We start from the raw sequence: 19788 nt of genomic DNA on the forward strand, positions 1-19788 counted from the left end.
GACATGTGAATGGGGTACTCCGCATTTTCTCCATCCTTGGCCTAGGATTGCTTCAGTTCTCGGCCCTTAATAGTTTTTGTGATCATGTAGATTTTTTGTTTCACTCAAAAGTGCTTGCAATAAAGAGCTTGGTGAATGTAAAAGGACAGTTGTTATGTCTGAACTTGACAACATGGATTCCAATGGGAATCATGCCCACATCTCGCTTTAATAGACTGAAACTCAATTACAAAAGTAGTACTTTTTTATTTAAATGTACACAATCATAAATAAAAACAACTCATACTGACAAAAAAATATATCAGTTGAAATCAGGTATGCTACTATCTTGCGGAATAAACAATACATCTATATCGCTTTCAGCTAGGCAAGTGCACACACAATTGTCAAAACTGAGATACATAAATATGGAATTAGAGCTGAAGCCCCTGTGTTTTCATTAACAAAAAGCGTGCCTACTATTTCCTAAGTGCTGAATAATGAATGTTGTAGACATAAAATAATATACATTACTTTTTTCTTTCTTTTTTTTTTTACAGCTGAAAAGTCACTTTAACAATGACCCGCCTCTGTACTTCTATAATTAATAAATAAATAGTTAGTGCATATTCCCATTTGCCTCACTGTAGAGCCAAATGAAAACCAAGAAAAAAATAAGTTAAAGACAAACCAAAGTCAATTTGGTTCCTCCTTGTTAAAGAGTCTTTTCATGTCATTCAACAACAGACAGTCCAGCTATCTGCATCGCTTGTTGATCGTCACACACAGAAAACTAACCATGTTGTTTGTCAAAATGCAGTCCAAAAAGTCAGAATGAGCATGATGATCAGAACACATGCTATATGTTGAACTGGCTAAGTAATTAAGAATAAACCAAGCCAGAGTCCACTTATCATCTAGACTAAATGACTCACTATGTTTACATGTCCTCAAGGTTAAAATTCCAACCAGATGATGATAACACTGACACTGAAATACAAACATTAATCAGGAACAAGTGATAAGGAGAATTTGCCTCCTGTGGGGCATTTTAAGAAACTTTACTGTTTAATGATTTGTATACAAGTCTCCTCAGTGCCTGCATACCCATCAAGTGTGAAATATTGTATGTGCCTCTTGCTGAAAATGTGTCTGAGAGTGTGCCATTCTTTAATTTCGGCCCATTGATAACTACATTAACGACCCCACACAGAGTTTCTCCAACCATGGTATGAACAGCTTGGTGAAGATCCAGAGATACTTTCAAGCTACACTGTTGCTATTATGTTGGGCAGACTGGCCATCGAGAATTTCGGGAGTTTACCAAACCAGTCCATTTTTGGGCCGGTCGCCTCCCCCATTAGCTTGATTGCAAATTCTCAATTGTAAACCATAGGTGTAAAACAGCTGTGTGTCCAAATGTGCCTTGCGAATGACTGCAAGCAACTTTATCTTTTTATCTTTTTTTTTTTTAACCCAGAAATCTTTGTTCCAATAATAGTGCTCGCCAAGGTGACCAGGGATAGGCTCTGGCTCCCATCTCGCTCCCATCTTAATGATTCATTTGAAAATGCTCTCGTAGCAGCATACAGGGAAGTGATACTGCAGAGGATGGAGGATGGTCGGAAGTCGGACTTTTCCAGGAAGTGTGTACGGGAACGCCCAGTTGAACTCAGAAATTCCACTTTGCAAAGTCGGGAAAAAAAAGACCCCGACTTCACCGACGGACTACAGGTGACGTCACTCTACAATGGCGACCCCTTTGGAAACACAGACTGTGAATGGTAGAACACAATTTACTCGAGTATAAAGCTAGATAGCTTTCTTCATTCATAAATATTCGACATTACTTAGACAGTATGACGCTATCTCCCTGCATGAAATTATACGGTAAACTTCTGAACTGGATAACTATGAAATGCTTAAGAAATAAGATAAAAACAATAAATGAAGCAAAATTGCGAGAAGGTACGTTTGTAGGAGGTCAAAATTGGTTTTGAGGACCAAAATAAAAAACAAATTATCACTATCCGCCATTTCGGTTGTTTACTTTCGCCTCAAACGTTTTCAGGTTGGAACTGGGAAAAAACAACTCGGATATATCAGACTTCCGACCATCCTCGAATGCAGCATAAGAACGGAGATTTTGCTGCTGGTTAGACCGCACTGCTGCAAAAGAAACCCGACTTTGCTCATTTTAAGGAGGAGGAGGGCGCCTTCACGCAACGGTATAAGTCCCTTTGACACACCGATCTGTGCCACCTTTTTTCTGGAAAACACTGACAGCTGCGGCTGAGGAATATTTTGATCCCGCTGATGTTAAAATGCAAACGGATGCATACATCAGCTTCAGTATTTTCATGATGACGCTGATCTTCTTTGCCAACAATTCCTCACCATTTGTTTGTCTCATCAGTGCGTAAAAACAAACAACAAAGTAAAATGTGTTCATAGTGAATGACATGAGTAAAAAAAACAAAAACACCTTTAGAGAGCCCAGCACTACATTGGACTGAGTCGAGTGTGTTTTTGTCTGTGTCAGGAAAAGGCTATGTGGTTTAAATGCACAATATCAGTGGTTCTTTAGGGTCACTTCAGTAGCATGGCGGCGTCCCAAATGTCAACATTTTCGGTTAACCCAACTTAATGGCCCCAAAGTACGTCCCCACTCCATCGGGGTCCAGCATCCACGCGTTGGACACGGTGACGTATAAGGCATCCCCTTGCTGCAGCCAGACGCCTCGGCCCTGCTGGGCGCAGTACATGTTGTAGCTGGAGTTATCCCAGCGCATGGTGCTGCCCGTCTTCATCAATATGTCCACTTTGCTGTTTTGCTTGATGTTCTCGTGGTAGACGTACTGGATGAGCTGCGTATTGCTCACGTCCATGGCGGGCCTGTCGCTTTGGCCTCCATCCTCGGGGTACTCGTAGTAGCGGAAGCAGGTTTTGGCGTAGACGTAGTAGAAGCCCGACTTGACGACCAGCAGTTTGCCCTTCTGGTAGTCCATCCTGTGACGGTACCCGTGCACCTCATCCCAGTCGATGGGGATTGCACTAGGTTCACCCACTGCAACAAAAGAGAGCGGTTTAGGCTAGCGTTACAATACAGTGTCCCCTGCTATGTCGTGGTTCAACTCAACAACTCTACTTATGCGTAAATCAACCTCTGAAAATATTAAAACGTTTGCTCCCATATTACCGATTTTATGGCTGTAGTGATTTGCTTTCCATAGACGTGCTTGCTTTATCTATGAAATACAAAATATTGGGATGATCGTAATATTTTAAAAGGTTGATGTGGGCATACGTAGAGATGTACACATGATTTGGTGAAGTGCCATTGTAGTTTTCTGACCAATATTTAGCGATGAAACCTTTTTTTTGTTTTTTTTACGCTTATGTTGAGTTTTTGACGGTACGACATGCGCATTCATTGCCAATGCTAAATGCTACCTTGATTGACTAAGCGCTAAGCATGTCAATGCACTCACCATTATCCAACCTTTTTTTCCTGGGTCCTGACAGCTATTGGAAGCTTTGTTAAACCTGTTATGATTGCAAATTCTGACTGAGTTTGGCTGAGCCACGTACTCCATGACCATTATGTTAAATGAGAGCCAACTGGGAAGCAACTGGAAGCTTGCGTCGTAGCTGGACTTCACAAATGGAGATGGTGAGTTAGTTGTTCAATGTTTGTCTCCCAAGTCATGTAACCATGTTAACAATCAAAAGAGTTTGCAACTTCAACGCTAATGCTAGCAGTGAGTCTATAGCTTCTTCTCTTCTTCTTCTCCCACACACAATTACAACTGACATCGATCTGTTTGGGAGAGGATATTGTTACGTATGTGGTGTGCTGCGTTGGTCGTCTCGCATACACCCCAGCAGACATGTATGCTGATTTGTTTCCCTCATGTGTGAGGGAGTTTCACGCCAAGTTGTTAAAAATGGCTTTAGAAAGTGAATCTCTCAAAGTCACCAATTGAAGACCACAGTGCTATTGTTGCGTTGTGCTTATAACGTTTCACTCAGAAAATGAACTATATATGCTGTAATGACTGAGTCGTATTAAATACTAAAGTCATCATTTACCTCACATATATGTCGACAAAGGCTATCATCTACTACTGGCTTGAAATAGCTACATTACAGTTGACAACCTTGTCGTCTGTACATGAAACTACAAAAACGCAAACAATATTAGGTTATTGTTGTCCGAAAGCAACACAGGCATAACATATTAGACTACTACGCAGAGAGCCGCAGATAATTCAAACCTAACTGCTTAGTTGCCCCAAATGAGCTGTAGAAAAAAGCGAAAGAGTAGGTAAGAGCTACTTTGATAGTAAATGTTTTTTATTGCTTCTGCTGACTAAAGTTGTTTGGTTTTGTTAGTCGGCTTCAGTATGTGTATATAAACACTTCTGCTATTTGACTGTACTTTCGCATTCTGTTTTCTCTCTCTTGTTTACGCAAGTTAGCTTGTTGAAGCGCAAATCGGAAAAACAATTTTATGGCTGCGAAACTAGCTTTTGCTACTAATTGACACCATCTTAAAGTGTGTCTTCTTTTTACACCAAACACTAAAAACATTTGTTTTTAGGACGAGTCAAAACACTCATGCACTCATGCACTTATAATTGGGTGAAGAGGACTCACACTTAGCCAACTGTTGATGCACCTTGATGGGAAGGTGGGCGGAGGGTGGGCTCGCCTTCTGGTTCTTGAAGCGTGGGTTCTTCTTGGGTGCTTTCAGTGCGTTTAGCACCGGCTCCGTCTGTACTTCCTACCGCAAAGAGCGGACGAGACGAAAAATTGTGACAAAAGGGCAGGGAAAATGTAAAACGACAAACCAACCCCAAAACACCAGTAATAAACCCATTATATGTTTCACCACAGCTGTCATTTGAAATAATTGTCAAGTCTTTAAGTGCGTGTACTTGACGGCAGTCGAGACAGAGTGCGCACACACTGTCTCATTCAGTCCAAACATGGTTTCCAAGCAAGTAAACAGTTACCGCCAACTCACAGCTGGCTTTAAACAACAATATTTACACCCTTTACATCAACATCATAACTTCAGGATCACCTTGTTGCTATACTTCTGGCTGGTGATAAGGAGAAAAACAACAACGGCGTCACCATTGCGCCACCAAATCAGCAACAAGCATTTGATAAGAGTGCACTCGTCAGGAGGCATTTTTGTGCCCAAATTAAATAAAGTAGTATACGGATGAGGGCAAGAGGTGGTACATTTGTCACCAGCCAATCGTAGATCACATACTGTACAGTATAAACCACCACTCTTACTTACATTCACACCTATGAACAATTTAAAATCTTCAATGAATCTAACATGTTTTGGGAATGTGGTGATGTAAATACGGCAATTATCTAGATAAACCAAGATATGTGGAACATTTCTTAACTTATACCACTCAATACCAACACCCGATTATCGTCATGATTTCTCCTTTTTACTGCATTTAATCGTAGCTTGCTTTTATGCTGATGCCGAGGAGTTAGATAACATTTTCTTCTGGCTAGGAAACATTTCTGGTCATCAGAGACAGCACCACTTTTCTCTGTTTGAATTGGAATGATTGTAGCTCGCTGTTGTGTTACTGCTACAGCCAAGCTAACCTGCCTGGATGTTTTATAAATCCAATCCAACCCACTCTACACGGCTGTGGTATCCTTGAGCAAGACACCGATACCCTGAACTGCTCCCCTAGTGCTTAAGTAACGCCCTACTCCAGTGTGTGCCAATGACAATGTGTTTTCGTGTGTGACCACTGTGATGGGTCAAATGCGGAGGTCAAGTTTCATATATGTGTGTGCACATGACAAATACAAATGATGATTCTTCTTCCTCCTCTTTTGTTGTGGACCAATGATTAAATTACCTTTTATCAGATTGGACTTTTTCCCCAAAACTGGTATGCTTATGTTTCATAAATGTGGGAGACGAGTGTTCCTGATATGGGAAGCAGCGCGGGTGTACATCATCAGCACATCCTCTCAAAGGAAATTTGAAATTGATTCATTCGTTACAGAATGACGGCAAAGCTAAAACGTGCTGTGTTGTTTTTAATCACAAACCACAAAAAAGAAACAAGCTGAGACTGCAGTGGAAAGAAGAACCCTAAAATGTGCCTTTAGGTGGATATTCAGTATTTACTGTCTTGTCAGATAAAGCTACAGTAGAAAACTATCAAATTCAATACACGCAATAATCCATCACTTATAAATATACTCCCACCAAACACTCATCAGTTGCTATGAGCAGCACTCTCACACTAGGTGTTATGTTTTTGTCTTGATTGTTTACAGGATTATTAGCAAAACACTGTCCATGGAATTTTTGTAGAGGGGTAGCACATGAGCCAAGGTAAGAATAAAACTATTGCATTTATGGATCCTTGATAGCACATCTGCCTCACAGTTGAGAGGTGGCGGGTTTGAATCTCGGCTTCTCTGTTATAAACAAGCTAGAAAAGTGTATAGCCATAGAGAACTTTAGACCATAGGTGTCAAACTCCCGGTCCTCGAGGGGCTGGAGTACTGCAGGCTTTGGATGTTTCCCTTCTCCAACACAGCTGATATATGATCAGCTCATCAGCAAGCTCTGCACAAGCCTGATAATGATCCTGCTAATTGGAATCAGCTTGTGTTGGAAGAGGGAAACCTCCAAAACCTGCAGGACTGCGGCCCTCGAGGACCGGAGTTTGACACCTATGCTTTAGACGACAGCACCAGCTTGCCTGAAAAAAAGGTTTATTCCACCCAATCCTTCCCATCTGGGATCTGAGCGTGCTACCTGCATAGGGGAATCTAATGCCTTCCAGTAATATGCAGTCCATAGTAGAGTGTCCAGTTTTTCCCAGAATTGTTCTCTTTTTTTACCAGCTGTCCTGGGAAAATAAAAATCTCTCCCAGGACACAATTTGTCCCGTTTTTTTAGGAAGAGTGCCAAAAGATAATTTGATTTCCTTAATTCTGTAGTATAAAAACGTCCCCTGCGCTATTGTGGAGCACTTTTTATCGAGCGCGCCACCGGCGGCAATTGCGATTACCATAACTCTGGCACCATTTATGCTATCTGAAAAATTCCAATGGTGTCTGAAAGCTAGGCCCTTGAGCTTTACAGAAAAAATACTGTAATTACGGTAATTTCAGTCCTTCCCTCACGGAAGCCAAGGAAGTCGGTGAGTCACGGCGAAAGAGTGTAGAGAAGAAGAGTGGGATTTTCAGACATTTATACATCAATTTGAACAAAAAATGTTAAGAAGAATGAAGCCTATGTACTTTATATCGACACTTGTATCACATAGTGGCGTTTTATAGAACGGTACGTACGTAATTGTGGGTGAGGTTTTTCTAGAATAGTACAATACACGTTGCCAATGTCGTGTTTGTACCTTATTGGGTTTTAGAGTGTATGCCTTGTATGTAGTTTACGGTGTGTGTGTGTGTGTGTGTGTGACTAGCTGAATAATGAACGTTACACTAAGTTCAGAAATACATTGCATTACAGTCTTTCTCTCTGTCTCTGTGGAAAAAAAATCTCAACTTTTATATACATTTGAACAAAAAGTGGCACGTCCAAAATTATTCATACCTTTGTTCTCAAAAATCAATAGAAAAGCCTCTTTGGGCCATTTGAGCCCCAGACTTTACTGGAACTCCATTTGTCATTAAAGATGCTGTTTACACATTGAATACTTAAATTCAGCTGAGTGCTGCTGTTTTGGTTGGCAGCAGAGTTCAAATTGAATTGAAATTGGCCTATGGCGGTTCACTGATTGACAAAGTTGTACTGCATGCACATATGATCTCGTTTTTACACTGTTGCAATTAGTCCAACTTTGAGGATATCATAATCCATTTTTGTATATGTCATGTCACAAACATCTTTTTTTCAGCCACAGGCGGATTTTACGATAAAATCATGAGGTCTTTACACGCCAGCCACAAATCTGCAGATTGTATCAGGTTTTAACGATTTAACCACATCATTAAAAAAATAAAAAATAAGTATATCGTATCGTATTAAAGCTGTCATTCTGAACGGATTTACCTGGTATGCTTTGAAATGTTGATTACCTCAGCCTCAGTTTCACTCAACAAGGCACGGGGCACAAGTCAGTCATAATATTGTATTGTGGTGGTTTGGCAACGACAGCAACAGCAAGCCACAACATTAGTGGTGTATTATGAGGTGGATTGTCGTGCAATAAGCATGTGTGAGCCTCCTGTTGACAAGTTAGCAGCGAAATATTCTTTGTGACTTGGGAAAATTACAATACATACTGTAGGTTGTACATTTAGATAGATTTAAAGGGACAGTAAGTCGATTTTTTTTTCTAATCTGTCCATGTTCATTCATTTCAAAAGTCCACTATGTTCTATTACTTTTCAAGTTTTGGATGGGCTAAAACAGCCTTTAGTTTTATAAAGTAATCTGTTGTTTTGGTATGTACTCTACAGCAATGAAATTGTCTGCCTTTACTTCCTGTTTCTGTGTCTAATATATATTTCGATTTCTTTCTCATTATTGTGCTACTACTGAAACTTGACCTGTGTTTTTCAATGTTTTGGAATACATATTTAATTAAATGTTGTCATTAGATGGGACTTTTTTTTTATATACCTAAAAACATATTTACGCATTTCCATTTTGTGAAGGCATCTTTTATAGAGTTGTGCTTTTGATTTGCCTTACAGTTCAGGGTTGTACTGCCACCAATTGCTTTGACATGCGCTAGACAGGCATTGGCTAGCATGCATTATCTTCTTTAAAATGAGTGTTACACTCACCTCTATGGGCCGATGTGGAGCAGTGGTCAGATCTACCTGGAGACGGCAAAAGAGGACAGAGGTCAGTGGATCATCGCACCATCTAAGTAAGCATGTTCTTGTCATTTGATAGGATCACTCTTTAAAGCATAGAGGAAGTCCAGGCTGCTTGTGTGTGTTGTGTGCATGTGAGCGTACGTGTGTGTGCGTGAGTGGAGTTATTTTCCAGTTCCAAGTTCACTCAACATTCCCAAGTAGCAGGCTTAAGAGTCAAAAGTGATTTGGAGCTTGGTTCTTCTTACTCAACTGTGTCAACAAGGCTTTATGGCTTGCATACAATGAGGGAAGAAAAAAAAAAGTTGATGCGAGCGATCAGAGCAGCATTCCTGATCTCCGGGAAAGTCGTGCAGGTGTTGACGGCGGCTGATGGTCCAGTGCCAGACTGCGCCCCTCGCACTTTCCCTGACTCATGCAAGCGTGCACTCTCTGTCATCAGCATGACAAAGCCAAAGATTCTCCTCGAGGAAGAGTCGAAGTCTGACTTAAACACAGTCACTCTTCTCTCTCTGCTGGCCTCCACCCAGCAACAACAAGTATCTTCAGTTGAAGTACGAATGCCAAGCGTATGTAATAAGCATACTCATATTTCTTTAATATGGATGTCAGATGTCTTCTCTCCACCAAGCAGTTCCAACTTCCATATTGTGGTTAACAGCAGGTCATGAACCTGTGGGCCTTTGCAGATTGCGCTACAGTATACTGCTGTTTCAAGGGTTTCGATTTCTCATGTTACTATAAACATGCAGGATGAGAGTACGGTATGTGTTCGTTCAAAAATGATGGAGTTGAAGCGATTAGTTGACTAGTCACCATCCGGATCATAATCATCTTTATTGGCCAACTATGTTAAAACAACAGGCTCAACAGCTGCTGCTGTAGGTCATGCTAGCCGTCGGGGATGTTCAATTTGCCTGTCTGCTCCTGTCACCAGGTTAGGTTTTCAATATTCAGTCGTTTCCCTGTGATGTCGCACACCGCAGTCATGCTAGAGGTCTACACATTGTTTTGTTCTAGTGATCACTGGGTATTTGAACAGATCATTTGATTGTCAATGTCAAAAAATAAGTAAATTACTGTGCGGTGTTTGGCTGCAACAATACAGGTGGCACCAGTTTTGAAGACTGAATATTTGTCAAGTATAAGAGAAATACCCTTTTCGTACATCCATGCTAATTATGAACACTTCTTTGTAGGTAAGGTTTAACCCTTGCCAACTTTCTAAAATACATGATACAATTCATATTCATACTCTATTTTCAATATTTACATTTATTTCAATACTTTAAAAGGACAGATTTATAAAAATGCATATCTTACGGTGAATATTGATCAATTGTTGCCTTTCTATTATCTTAAATGTTACTGTACAAATCAGAAATGCCATAATGACACCTAACCCACACCATGCTAACCACTATCTAGCCTTGAGGCTAATGTTAGGCAAGGTTTGTTTTAGCAAAAGTTACCAATCTGACAACTATTCCAACTATTTCATTCCCACTCATCTTAACACACAGTTAGGTGTTGATAGATGTTTTAACTGTGTAATGTTCATAGTTGTTTAAGACAGCTAATTTGTTAAATTGCTTAATTCCTAGCTTAGCGTGTGTTCCCAATCTGATTCTGCGACTGAAAACTATCTGTACCTCTGTGCGGTTGTCAGAGTCCAAAAATAAGGTTGTGGATAGCAAGCAGTGTCACTAGCTTTGGCTATACCGATTGTCGCTTGCCCTAAAATATTCATACCAACAGGACTACCAGGCAGTAGATCGTCTGGGTTATAGGTGAAGTATCATAAAAAAAATCAATAAAAGATTCCAATAGCGACAATAAGCTGTGTCAATAAATCTTGGACCAAAAAAAAAAGGTAAATTGGGGGTGGGGGGGATCATTCGATAAAGGATTTCTTCTTTAATGAAAAAAAAAAGGCAGTATCAGCTGCTAACTGAGTGACTCCAAGTAATGTACAAGTACTATTAGACTCACTTCTTAGTCATACTCGCCAGCATAATCAGCCAAGCACTCTTGGGTTTAAGTAGCGGTTACGTATATGCAATATAGTCTAACTTCTCTCTGTAACTTTGACTTGCACAAATATTAAACCATATATACATAACCAATGCATACAATGAACCCTCGTTTATCTCAAGGGATGCGTTCCAGACAGATGAAAATCCAACCATATTTAAAAAAAAAAAATTTTTTTTAAACATCCTACACGATCTAAACCAGTGGTGTCCAAACTCAGGCCCCATCCAGACGGAAGCAAAGCCGGCTTCGTTCATCAAACAAATCTCGTACACACAGACGCATTTCAAGACTTGCGTGTGTCCAAAAGAAGACGCTGTGGGCGTTTAATGGCTGTAATGTATATGCCAACTCTGGAGTGGCAGCCACAGGGAGTTAACGGAAAGCGTAGAAGAAGAATCAGCAAAGAAGACGAACACTTTTTTTCTAACGTTATTGCAATCTGCAGAACAAACATGGCTTTGCATGTATCGAAACAACATAGAAAAAGACGAACACAGGAGAAGTGACAATGGCGGGTGATTCAAGTACAACACCGCTTGTTGAACGTGGGAATAAAGAAGCAAAATATGTTGCTGCAAAAGCATAAGCAAGCTAAGGAGGCTGCGCAAAACGACTACGACGCGGCTATCCGCCATTGTTGTTGACAGACTGACGGTCACGCGAGAAACGTCATCAATCTGCGACCATTACGTCATCACTGGGCGAGTATCCTGCATATGGTGTCCAGACGGACGCGTACGGGGCGCGTTTTGAAATCTTTCCACTCTGGAACCCGGTTTCAAAAATGATCGGTTTCAAGCTCCGAAACCGCGCCATCGTGTGGACGAACGGCCTAAACGGTAAGAAACTTGTGAGGATACATTGAAAATGGCTTTCGTGTGGGCGGGGCTTCAGTCCTGCAGGTTTTGGATGTTTCCCGGCTCCAACGCACCTGTTTCCAATGAACAGGATAAGGACCGAGTTTAGACACCACTGCTCTAAACAGTTCAGCATTTCAAAACACACTTCCAAAGTCATCCTGTTCTCACTCTCTCTGTATAACATCACTTTGACGGGAACAGAAAGAAAAAGAGCCTTGTGTGCAATTGTCCAAACAAAGGGCATGCTTCAAGATATTTATTTATCACCCTCAGTTGATGTTGACTGTAAATCTGACACATGAGGGACTTAAACTCTGTGTATTTAAACACCATTTCAGACTTGCCAGTCCATCATACTTAACAGTAAGCCATATACATACATATCAGTAACACATATACAGTAGGCTTAATGCACATAACCTATCCTTTTACACGACTTATCTACAAATATAGAACTGATGTCTGAAAACCTTAGTATGCTTAAATACAACATCTACCATGCTCACCAACTTTAGTGTACAATACGCATACTTGCACCACTCAAGTTTTGTTTTTCTTCAAGGCACTCAAGCAAAGTGTTTATGCAGAAGACGAAGTGAAAGCATATCATTCCATAAACACAGTGAGAGTGAGAAGCCAGCAAAAAGTCATCCGGATGCTTTCCAGGTGAACCCGAAGCACCCTGACACAGCTCAAATGTGGTCTGCTCCTTTTTGGCTTGTCTCGACATGACCATCATCCAACTGCCCAAAAACCACAAGATCTACAAAAAAGCCAATCCTGGCACAATGTAAATATTATTGTAAATGAAGAGAGGGGCTTTCATAATGACCTGACAAAAACAAATGAGGCATGCAGACTTTTTTTTTATTGTATTTTTTCTTGTAATCTTTTTAATTTTTTTTGCACTTTGGATGTTGGAACATCTCAAGTGTTCTTGAACTTTTAGCAAACTGTTGTTTATACTGCAGTGCTTATTTTGCACATATTAATCACAAATAACAGCGGATGTGCACAGTCGAGTGGAAACATCTGCGTTGTGCAAGTAGATATGTTGGATATTTTTATTTCATTTTTAAGTTCCGTGGAAATGTTTCCCACTTCTCGCAGCAGAACAAAAGCACACTTGACGCGTCTTTGTGCACCCTTGACGCGCATCGACACGTCTTTGCGGACACTTTTAAGACCATAGTTTTAAACTAGTACAGATGACACTCAACTAGCTCGTTTCCTTTTGAACTTTGCAGCTTATATAAAATTGCACAACCAAGCCGAACTTTGCTGCCAGAAACACATGACTAAAAAAAAACAATAAAAAAAGAAAAGAACGTTAAAAAAAAAAAAACAGCAGCCTCTTACCTCCTGCAAATAGCCGGTCAGGTGCAGCAGGATGGCCACGCTGGATGCCACCTGGAGCAATCCCATGACCACCAGGGTGCCGAACAGGAGCGGCCGGTGCGAGTGCTCGGAGCCGGCCGCCGGCTGGAGGCGGTGGTGGCCGGCCTCCACGTCCACGGTAGTGCGCAGGTAGCCTCTGTACTCGCCATGGGCGGCTGCCATGCTCCCGTGCGTGCCTGCGTGCGTGCGGATGGGACTCAGTGGACGCGCCGAAGTGAAGCAGTGTGAGTGCGTGTGAGAGAGTGTCAGTGGAGAAGTGGGTGGGCCGAAGCGCACAGAAGAGAGTATGAAGTAAAACTCCCCCTGCTCCTGTCCCACTGGTGAGGCGGTTGCTATTGGTCCAGATGGACCTGAGTGAGTGAGCTGCAGGTGGCGCGCCAGTCCTTATCTCAACCACGGGAACACGTGACCCACCCACTACCTTCTCGTGCTTACCCCCACCACTTTTGCGCGCCGATCTTGTAACTTGCTGGTTATGTGACGTCATGACAAAATCTGATTTCAATAGAGTTTTAATTATCAGTATTTTTGAATGAAAATGTATATCTATATCAGTAATCATTAATATTAGTAATGTAATTATAACCGGTTTAATTCGGTTTAGGTGAATGGTATGGAATTTTTAATAGGTTTTAGGGGAATTAATGAGCACACACTCAAACGCACGCACATACACCCGCACATGCACATTCTCACGCACATACAAAAAAAAAGAAAAAGAGAAAAAATAAATAAATAAAAGAAGCGAGAGCAATGATGATGACATGGCAATGACAATACTGAACTCTCTCTCTCTCTCTCTCTCTCTCTCTCTCTCTCTCTCTCTCTCTCTCAAAAAAAAAAAAGGTTATGTAATGATAACCAAGCTTTTTATTTTCAGGCAAATTGTTTTTATAAAAAAAATTGTATTAGTCATTAAAAAAAGAAAATTCTCTTTTTGAAAAAGTAGTACTCTTACAATAATATTGGATTATTATTTTTTTCAGAGAAAAATGTAGCGCACTCACTGACAAGACTGATTAGTCGTGGTTCGTCGATGGGGTAGTCGATCCAGTCAATTTTCTGGTTGGCCAACCCCCCAACCCATACTGTTGCCGGCCGCCATCGACGAATAGTAATCGCTGGTGGCACCATCTGTCAAGCCATTTTAGCCTTTCAGAAGTCATTTACTGAGACAATGACGTACTATGTTTTTTGAAATATCCGCATCAGTACGGACTTAAATCGGGGTTTCCAGGAACAAGTTATTTTAGGCAGCGCAACTTACGAAGCAAAGCGAGATTCCATCCAGACTCCCCCCACCTACATATAACTAACCAACAAACCTCAGGTCGCTGCGCTCATTTAATACTCTAGCTTCATGAAACCACACACATGATTTTGGTTATGTTCGCACAATCGCATTCCCCCTCACTTCACACTTACAGTATATAGACGTCCTGATTTTGGTGCTGCGAGACCTCCTGCGATTTGGCGAGACCCTGGTCCTGGCAAGGGGTCATTAATAAACTTGTGAGAACCCATGTTGTTTTGCATCGGGTTGCAACTATTTCCTGCCAAAGTCGGGATCTGTGTGCTGCGTCAGTGAAGAGCGGGTAAAGGGCGGCTTGTTACTGCTTGGGTCGGCGTTGATGTTTGAAACCTCAGGCTAGAAAATGGATGACAGGGATGCGGGAGTTATCACCTTCTCGGGACGACAGTGTTTGCGTTGATGATCTTTTGAATTAAGAGTGCCCCTTGTCCACCAGGCCCTGATGTTAAAACCAGGAACCTTACAGTCACCACTGCACATTGGTGTCAGTCAAGTGACTGTAGACTCAAGTGACTTCGCCAGTGACATGTGAACGGTTCACCGAACAGGCTATTTTGATACCTGATCCTGTGAGTAAAATTTGAAAACATAATTGGGTGAAGATTAAGAACCAGTCCCATTGCTTGCAGACTGTACTTAATTTAAGTTACATTACTAACAGTAGTGATTCTGAAGGGCATGGGCACATTAGATGGACATGGCACCAGATTTTACCCGAAATCTGATTGGACAAAAAATATATATATATTATTAATCACCATACATTACTGTAAACAGTGCAGCAAAAATAAATGCTACGAACTGAAGGGAATAGACTGTTGGGAATGAATGAGTGCAATTTCGTGGAACAAATATATATATTTTTTTCATTGAATACATTACACTGGAGGAGACAACATACATGATTTCCAAATACAATTTAAAATGTGGACTCGTCAGACCACAGCACAATTTTCCATTTTAGGGCGGATGATAAAATCCCAAAATTCCTTACAATTGTACATTGAGAAACGTTCAACTGTTCAACTATTTGCTCACACAGTTATTTCCAAAGTTGTGTACCTTGTCCCATCCATTAATCTAATCATAATTTCAAACTAACCTGTTTACCTGTGAAATGCTTCAAACGGGAGTTTTGAGCATTCCTCAACTTTCACAGTCTTCTGTTGTCTCTCGCCAAGCTTTTTTTGAAAAATGTTGACGTCATCAAATTCAAAATGAGAGAATATTTGTGAAAAGCAAAACAGAACAAAAACACACAAACCAATAATGTTCATAATAGGGGTGGGAATCTTTGAATGTTTCACGATTCAATTTGATTCTGATTTTTGGGTCTGCGATTCAATTCAGAATCGATTTTCAATTCAGAACTATTTTTGATTCAAAATAATTTGATTGACAATGATTTTTGCTTCAATCTATAGATGTGATCTACTCCGGTCTGACTCGCTAATGTTAATTAGCGCGCTACTCGCGGCACTTTTATCACTCAAAAGAACGGCTCTACGCTGGAAAAAAAAAACTTTTATTGGAATAACTTGATCGTGACTTTTTCCTTCTACTCTCTAATGTGGCTACAACTTAACAGTGTATTAGACCGCATGGAACCACACTGCCCCTCAGTGGCCAAACCGGGTACAACATGAACTGCGCTCCAAATAAAGGCACACACAGACAAAGGCAAGACAGTATAAAATAATTGAAATAAAGTTTATTTGGGGACATTTAAAATCAATTCTGAATCGTACTAAATAAGTTTGAACATTAAATTTGGTCTCTCAGGTGCATTCAATAGACATTAGGTTGAACAGAATTTGCGATGGATGGGTGTATTTTATTTTATTTACGTTTTCATTTGAATTGAGTTTTGTAAATGTAGGTCAGTGCTTCTCATTTAAAAAGAAAGAAAGAAAGAAAGAAAGAAAGAAAGAAAGAAAGAAAGAAAGAAAGAAAGAAAGAAAGAAGGCCTTGCTGTGGTCTAAAAATTGCCTCCATCCATCCATCGATTGCAAAAAGCAGAAATGTAATACTGAGGACACCAAATCGGTCCCCTTCAACTCCTCGGCTGTGTCTCGAGATTCACTCCTTAAACGGATACTTGACTCATTTAGCCATTTTCAGCAGTAAAAAGTATTTTGTAATAGAATTAATTTGATAACGTCATTGTTTTTCATGCAGCCTTTAAAAACACATTTTGCCACTGTCGACTGAATATGACATCACAGGTGCTCAGTAAACAGGTGACGACCAATCACGGCTCACCTGCTTTCTGGGTTTGGTCATGTGACATTAGCATATTGAGCCATGAGTGGCCGTTAACTGTTTCCTGAGCACGCACGATGTCATCTTCAGTTGACAGCAAGTAGCAAGATGTGTGTTTTAAAGGTATTAATTGCACATAAAAATAATGAACTTTTACATGAATTATCGACAAATATTTAGATGTGATTGTGAGTGTGTGCATGTTCGTCTATGTGTGCCCAGCGATTGGCTGGCAACCAGTTCAGGGTGTACGCCGCCTACTGCCCAAAGACCGCTGGAATAGGCTCCAGCATGCCCGCCACCCTCGTGTGGATAAGCGTTTCAGATAATGATAACTGAAAAGTGTCATGGCACAGATCTCATGACCAGATGGTGATGAGCTGAGAAGTTACAAATGATAACTTCTCCAAGAAAAAGGACACACACATTTGAAAACAAGCCCCTATTTTTCCTTAATGCTGTTTTCATCTGATGGAGAGTCTACATTCAAGAAGTCATGGAGAGCAATAAATGTGTCTCGTCCCTCACTCCCACATCCTCTGTGGCAACAGGCTCACTCCTAGTCTTCCATGCAAAACACAAAAAACACTCACGAGGATCGTCTTTCTTTACGCTCGAAGCGACTGCCTCCATAGCAACCCCCTTGTACTGCCCCCTTGTTTACGCCCCTACCATCCCACCCCAACATTACATGGACCTGTGGTTTAATCAAAAGTTTATATTTGAATCAATGTTCCACTCATTGGGAAGATTGGGTTACGGTTCATTTGCGTGGGCTGGCGAGAAAGAGAGCGAGCGAGTGTATGACTGACACTGACACGATAGGGGAAAGCATGCCTATATTTCATATACTGCTCCAAATGATAAAGGAACAAAGTGTTCCCTTAATTGTTTTGAGCAGTGTATCATTTACCTTCAGGTTACTACTTGACTTCTTCTTTCTATAATGAAGAAAGCCATCCCGAAGAAAGTGCAACTAATATTGTGGGGTATTTGGATTTCAAAGAGCTAGTCCTGAACCACATTGGGGGAAAAAATATTGTCTTCATAGAATGTAATGTAGGTCTTTTCATAACAGTGGAAAATATTCAAGAGTTTTTAAAACATCAAAACCAATTTCTAGTGTTCAATGAAACAAACACTGAATACAATTCAGTTTTTATATTTAATGTACTTAACTTGAGCATTTTCCGTAATTCCCGACAATTTTGACTTAACATACTGTATATATTTTGTCAAGTGCAAATACGTTATACAGTCTTCAATGAACCATAACCGACTGACTGTTACACTGTTTTCGGGGTTCCACAACTTATTTTTCCTGAGTAGTTAGCCGTTGGCCATTGATTTTGCTGTGATTAAAAATATAAATCATCAGTGAAGTGTCACAGCCAGTAAAAAATGCACATGAGCTTTCACCCCCCAAAAAAGATTTCCTGGTTTCCTGTGTTTTGCAATAATACCCAACCATATTTTGTATTTCTTATGTATTTGTGGGTTGGGGTTAGTCCTAGCAACATGAAAAAGAAGCAAGCAATTGTCAACCACCATTTTTTTCTTGTAATGGCCCATAGACAGTGTTGGGAATAACAACGTTTAAAGTAATGACGTAAGGTAACTCCGTTTTTGTTTTTTTCATAAACGGACTAATCTAACAAATTATTCTCCCCATAATTGAAACTCCGTTATCGTTGTTGTATGTGAAATGCATTGCGTTACAATTCATTTATTAGTTTCAAGGCTCGAAGTAAGCTTACAAGACGTTATGCGGTGACTGACTGGCTCTGAAAATGTCATTTGAGCATAGTTAGAGGCACTGTTGTTGTTGGACCTCGTCACAATAAAAGTGTCTTGACAGCTGAAATGTATGGTAACTTTTATTTTGGAGGTGCCGTGGGTAGCGTGTCACGCCGTGACGGACCTGTCGTCCTTCTGGACATGTCTTCCTTCCTTAAGGCTTAGCATATAAGCAAAGACAACTTTGACAAGAGTGACATTAATCAAAATAACAGTAGCTATTTGCCCAAAAAAACATCCGCGATGTGGATACCGGTAAATCATAGCGATGAGCGACATGCTCGCCTAGTGTAATTAATTGCGCCAACAATTGGACTTCTCTTATTTCACGAGTGCTTAATACATGAACAGTGTTGAAATAAATATCCATTCTGGGCAAATCACACTGACGGGATGTAGCACCAAACTAATTAAAGTGAGAACGGTGTGCAGTTATATAACATTTGTATGTGAATGATGCAAACCTACAGTTGGGCAGTTTTCTGACGTAAATCACTAATTAAGCATGTCTTTAAATGTGTACATTTATAAACTGCAGTTATACCACCATACTCTCTTAATTGAAAGTGTACAAAAGTTTTTCAGAGAGATCAAGTGGAAGGTGATGATTTTGAGGAGGAAATGGAGTAGTAGTTATGGCAATGATTTTGGCCATGCTAGCATTAAGCACTGCATATTTCATAGCATTGGCGGTTTCTTTTATATTGATTATTTTAGCTCGCAACAATCATAAAATCCTGGAGGGACTGTCGACCTATAAAGGACATATATGTCACAAATCACCATATATCCAGTATTTATATATATATATATTTTATTATTATTATGATTGCTGTGGTAATTGACAGTGGTAGAACATATATCAACACTTTAAATTCAATGAATAATAATAATAATAATTATTATTATTTTATATGTCATTATGGAGTGACACATTTGTGTGACATAAATATTAACACAAATAAATGAAAACATCCTATAAAGCCTGGATATAATTTGAATTTCTTGTATAAAAATAATAATAATATTAATAATAATAATATTTAAAAATCGAAATTATTTGATATAAAAAAATGAAAATAGTTACTTTGCCTGGTAATGAGTTATTTATTATGAAGTAATTCAATTACTTACTCAGTTACTTTTTTTAAGCAAGTAATGACTAACTATAACTAATTACTTTTTTAAAGTAACGCTCCCAACAATGCCCATAGATGCCCAAAAATGCTGGCAAAGCAAATTTTTTTTTAATAAATGAGGTGATAGACTAACTAAATGAAGCTCCTCTCC

At 40.1% G+C, this 19788-nt stretch overlaps 1 protein-coding gene across 1 annotated transcript; it reads right to left on the minus strand.

Annotated features, from left to right (window-relative positions):
- Positions 1–226: 226 nt before the first annotated feature.
- tnfsf11 (TNF superfamily member 11) lies at positions 227–13463 on the minus strand. Its single transcript, XM_086090795.1, has 4 exons — positions 13089–13463; positions 8800–8835; positions 4639–4765; positions 227–3046 (listed from the first exon to the last, which is right to left on the minus strand). Exons 1-4 carry the CDS (start codon positions 13287–13289, stop codon positions 2613–2615), a joined length of 798 nt encoding a protein of 265 aa, XP_085946921.1. The 5' UTR covers positions 13290–13463; the 3' UTR covers positions 227–2612.
- Between the last annotated feature and the right edge of the window lie 6325 nt (positions 13464–19788).

The sequence above is a fragment of the Leptonotus elevatus genome, chromosome 12 (genome assembly GCF_054856555.1).
Source record: "Leptonotus elevatus isolate MCC_2025b chromosome 12, RoL_Lele_1.0, whole genome shotgun sequence".
NCBI classification, from domain to species: Eukaryota; Metazoa; Chordata; class Actinopteri; order Syngnathiformes; family Syngnathidae; genus Leptonotus; species Leptonotus elevatus.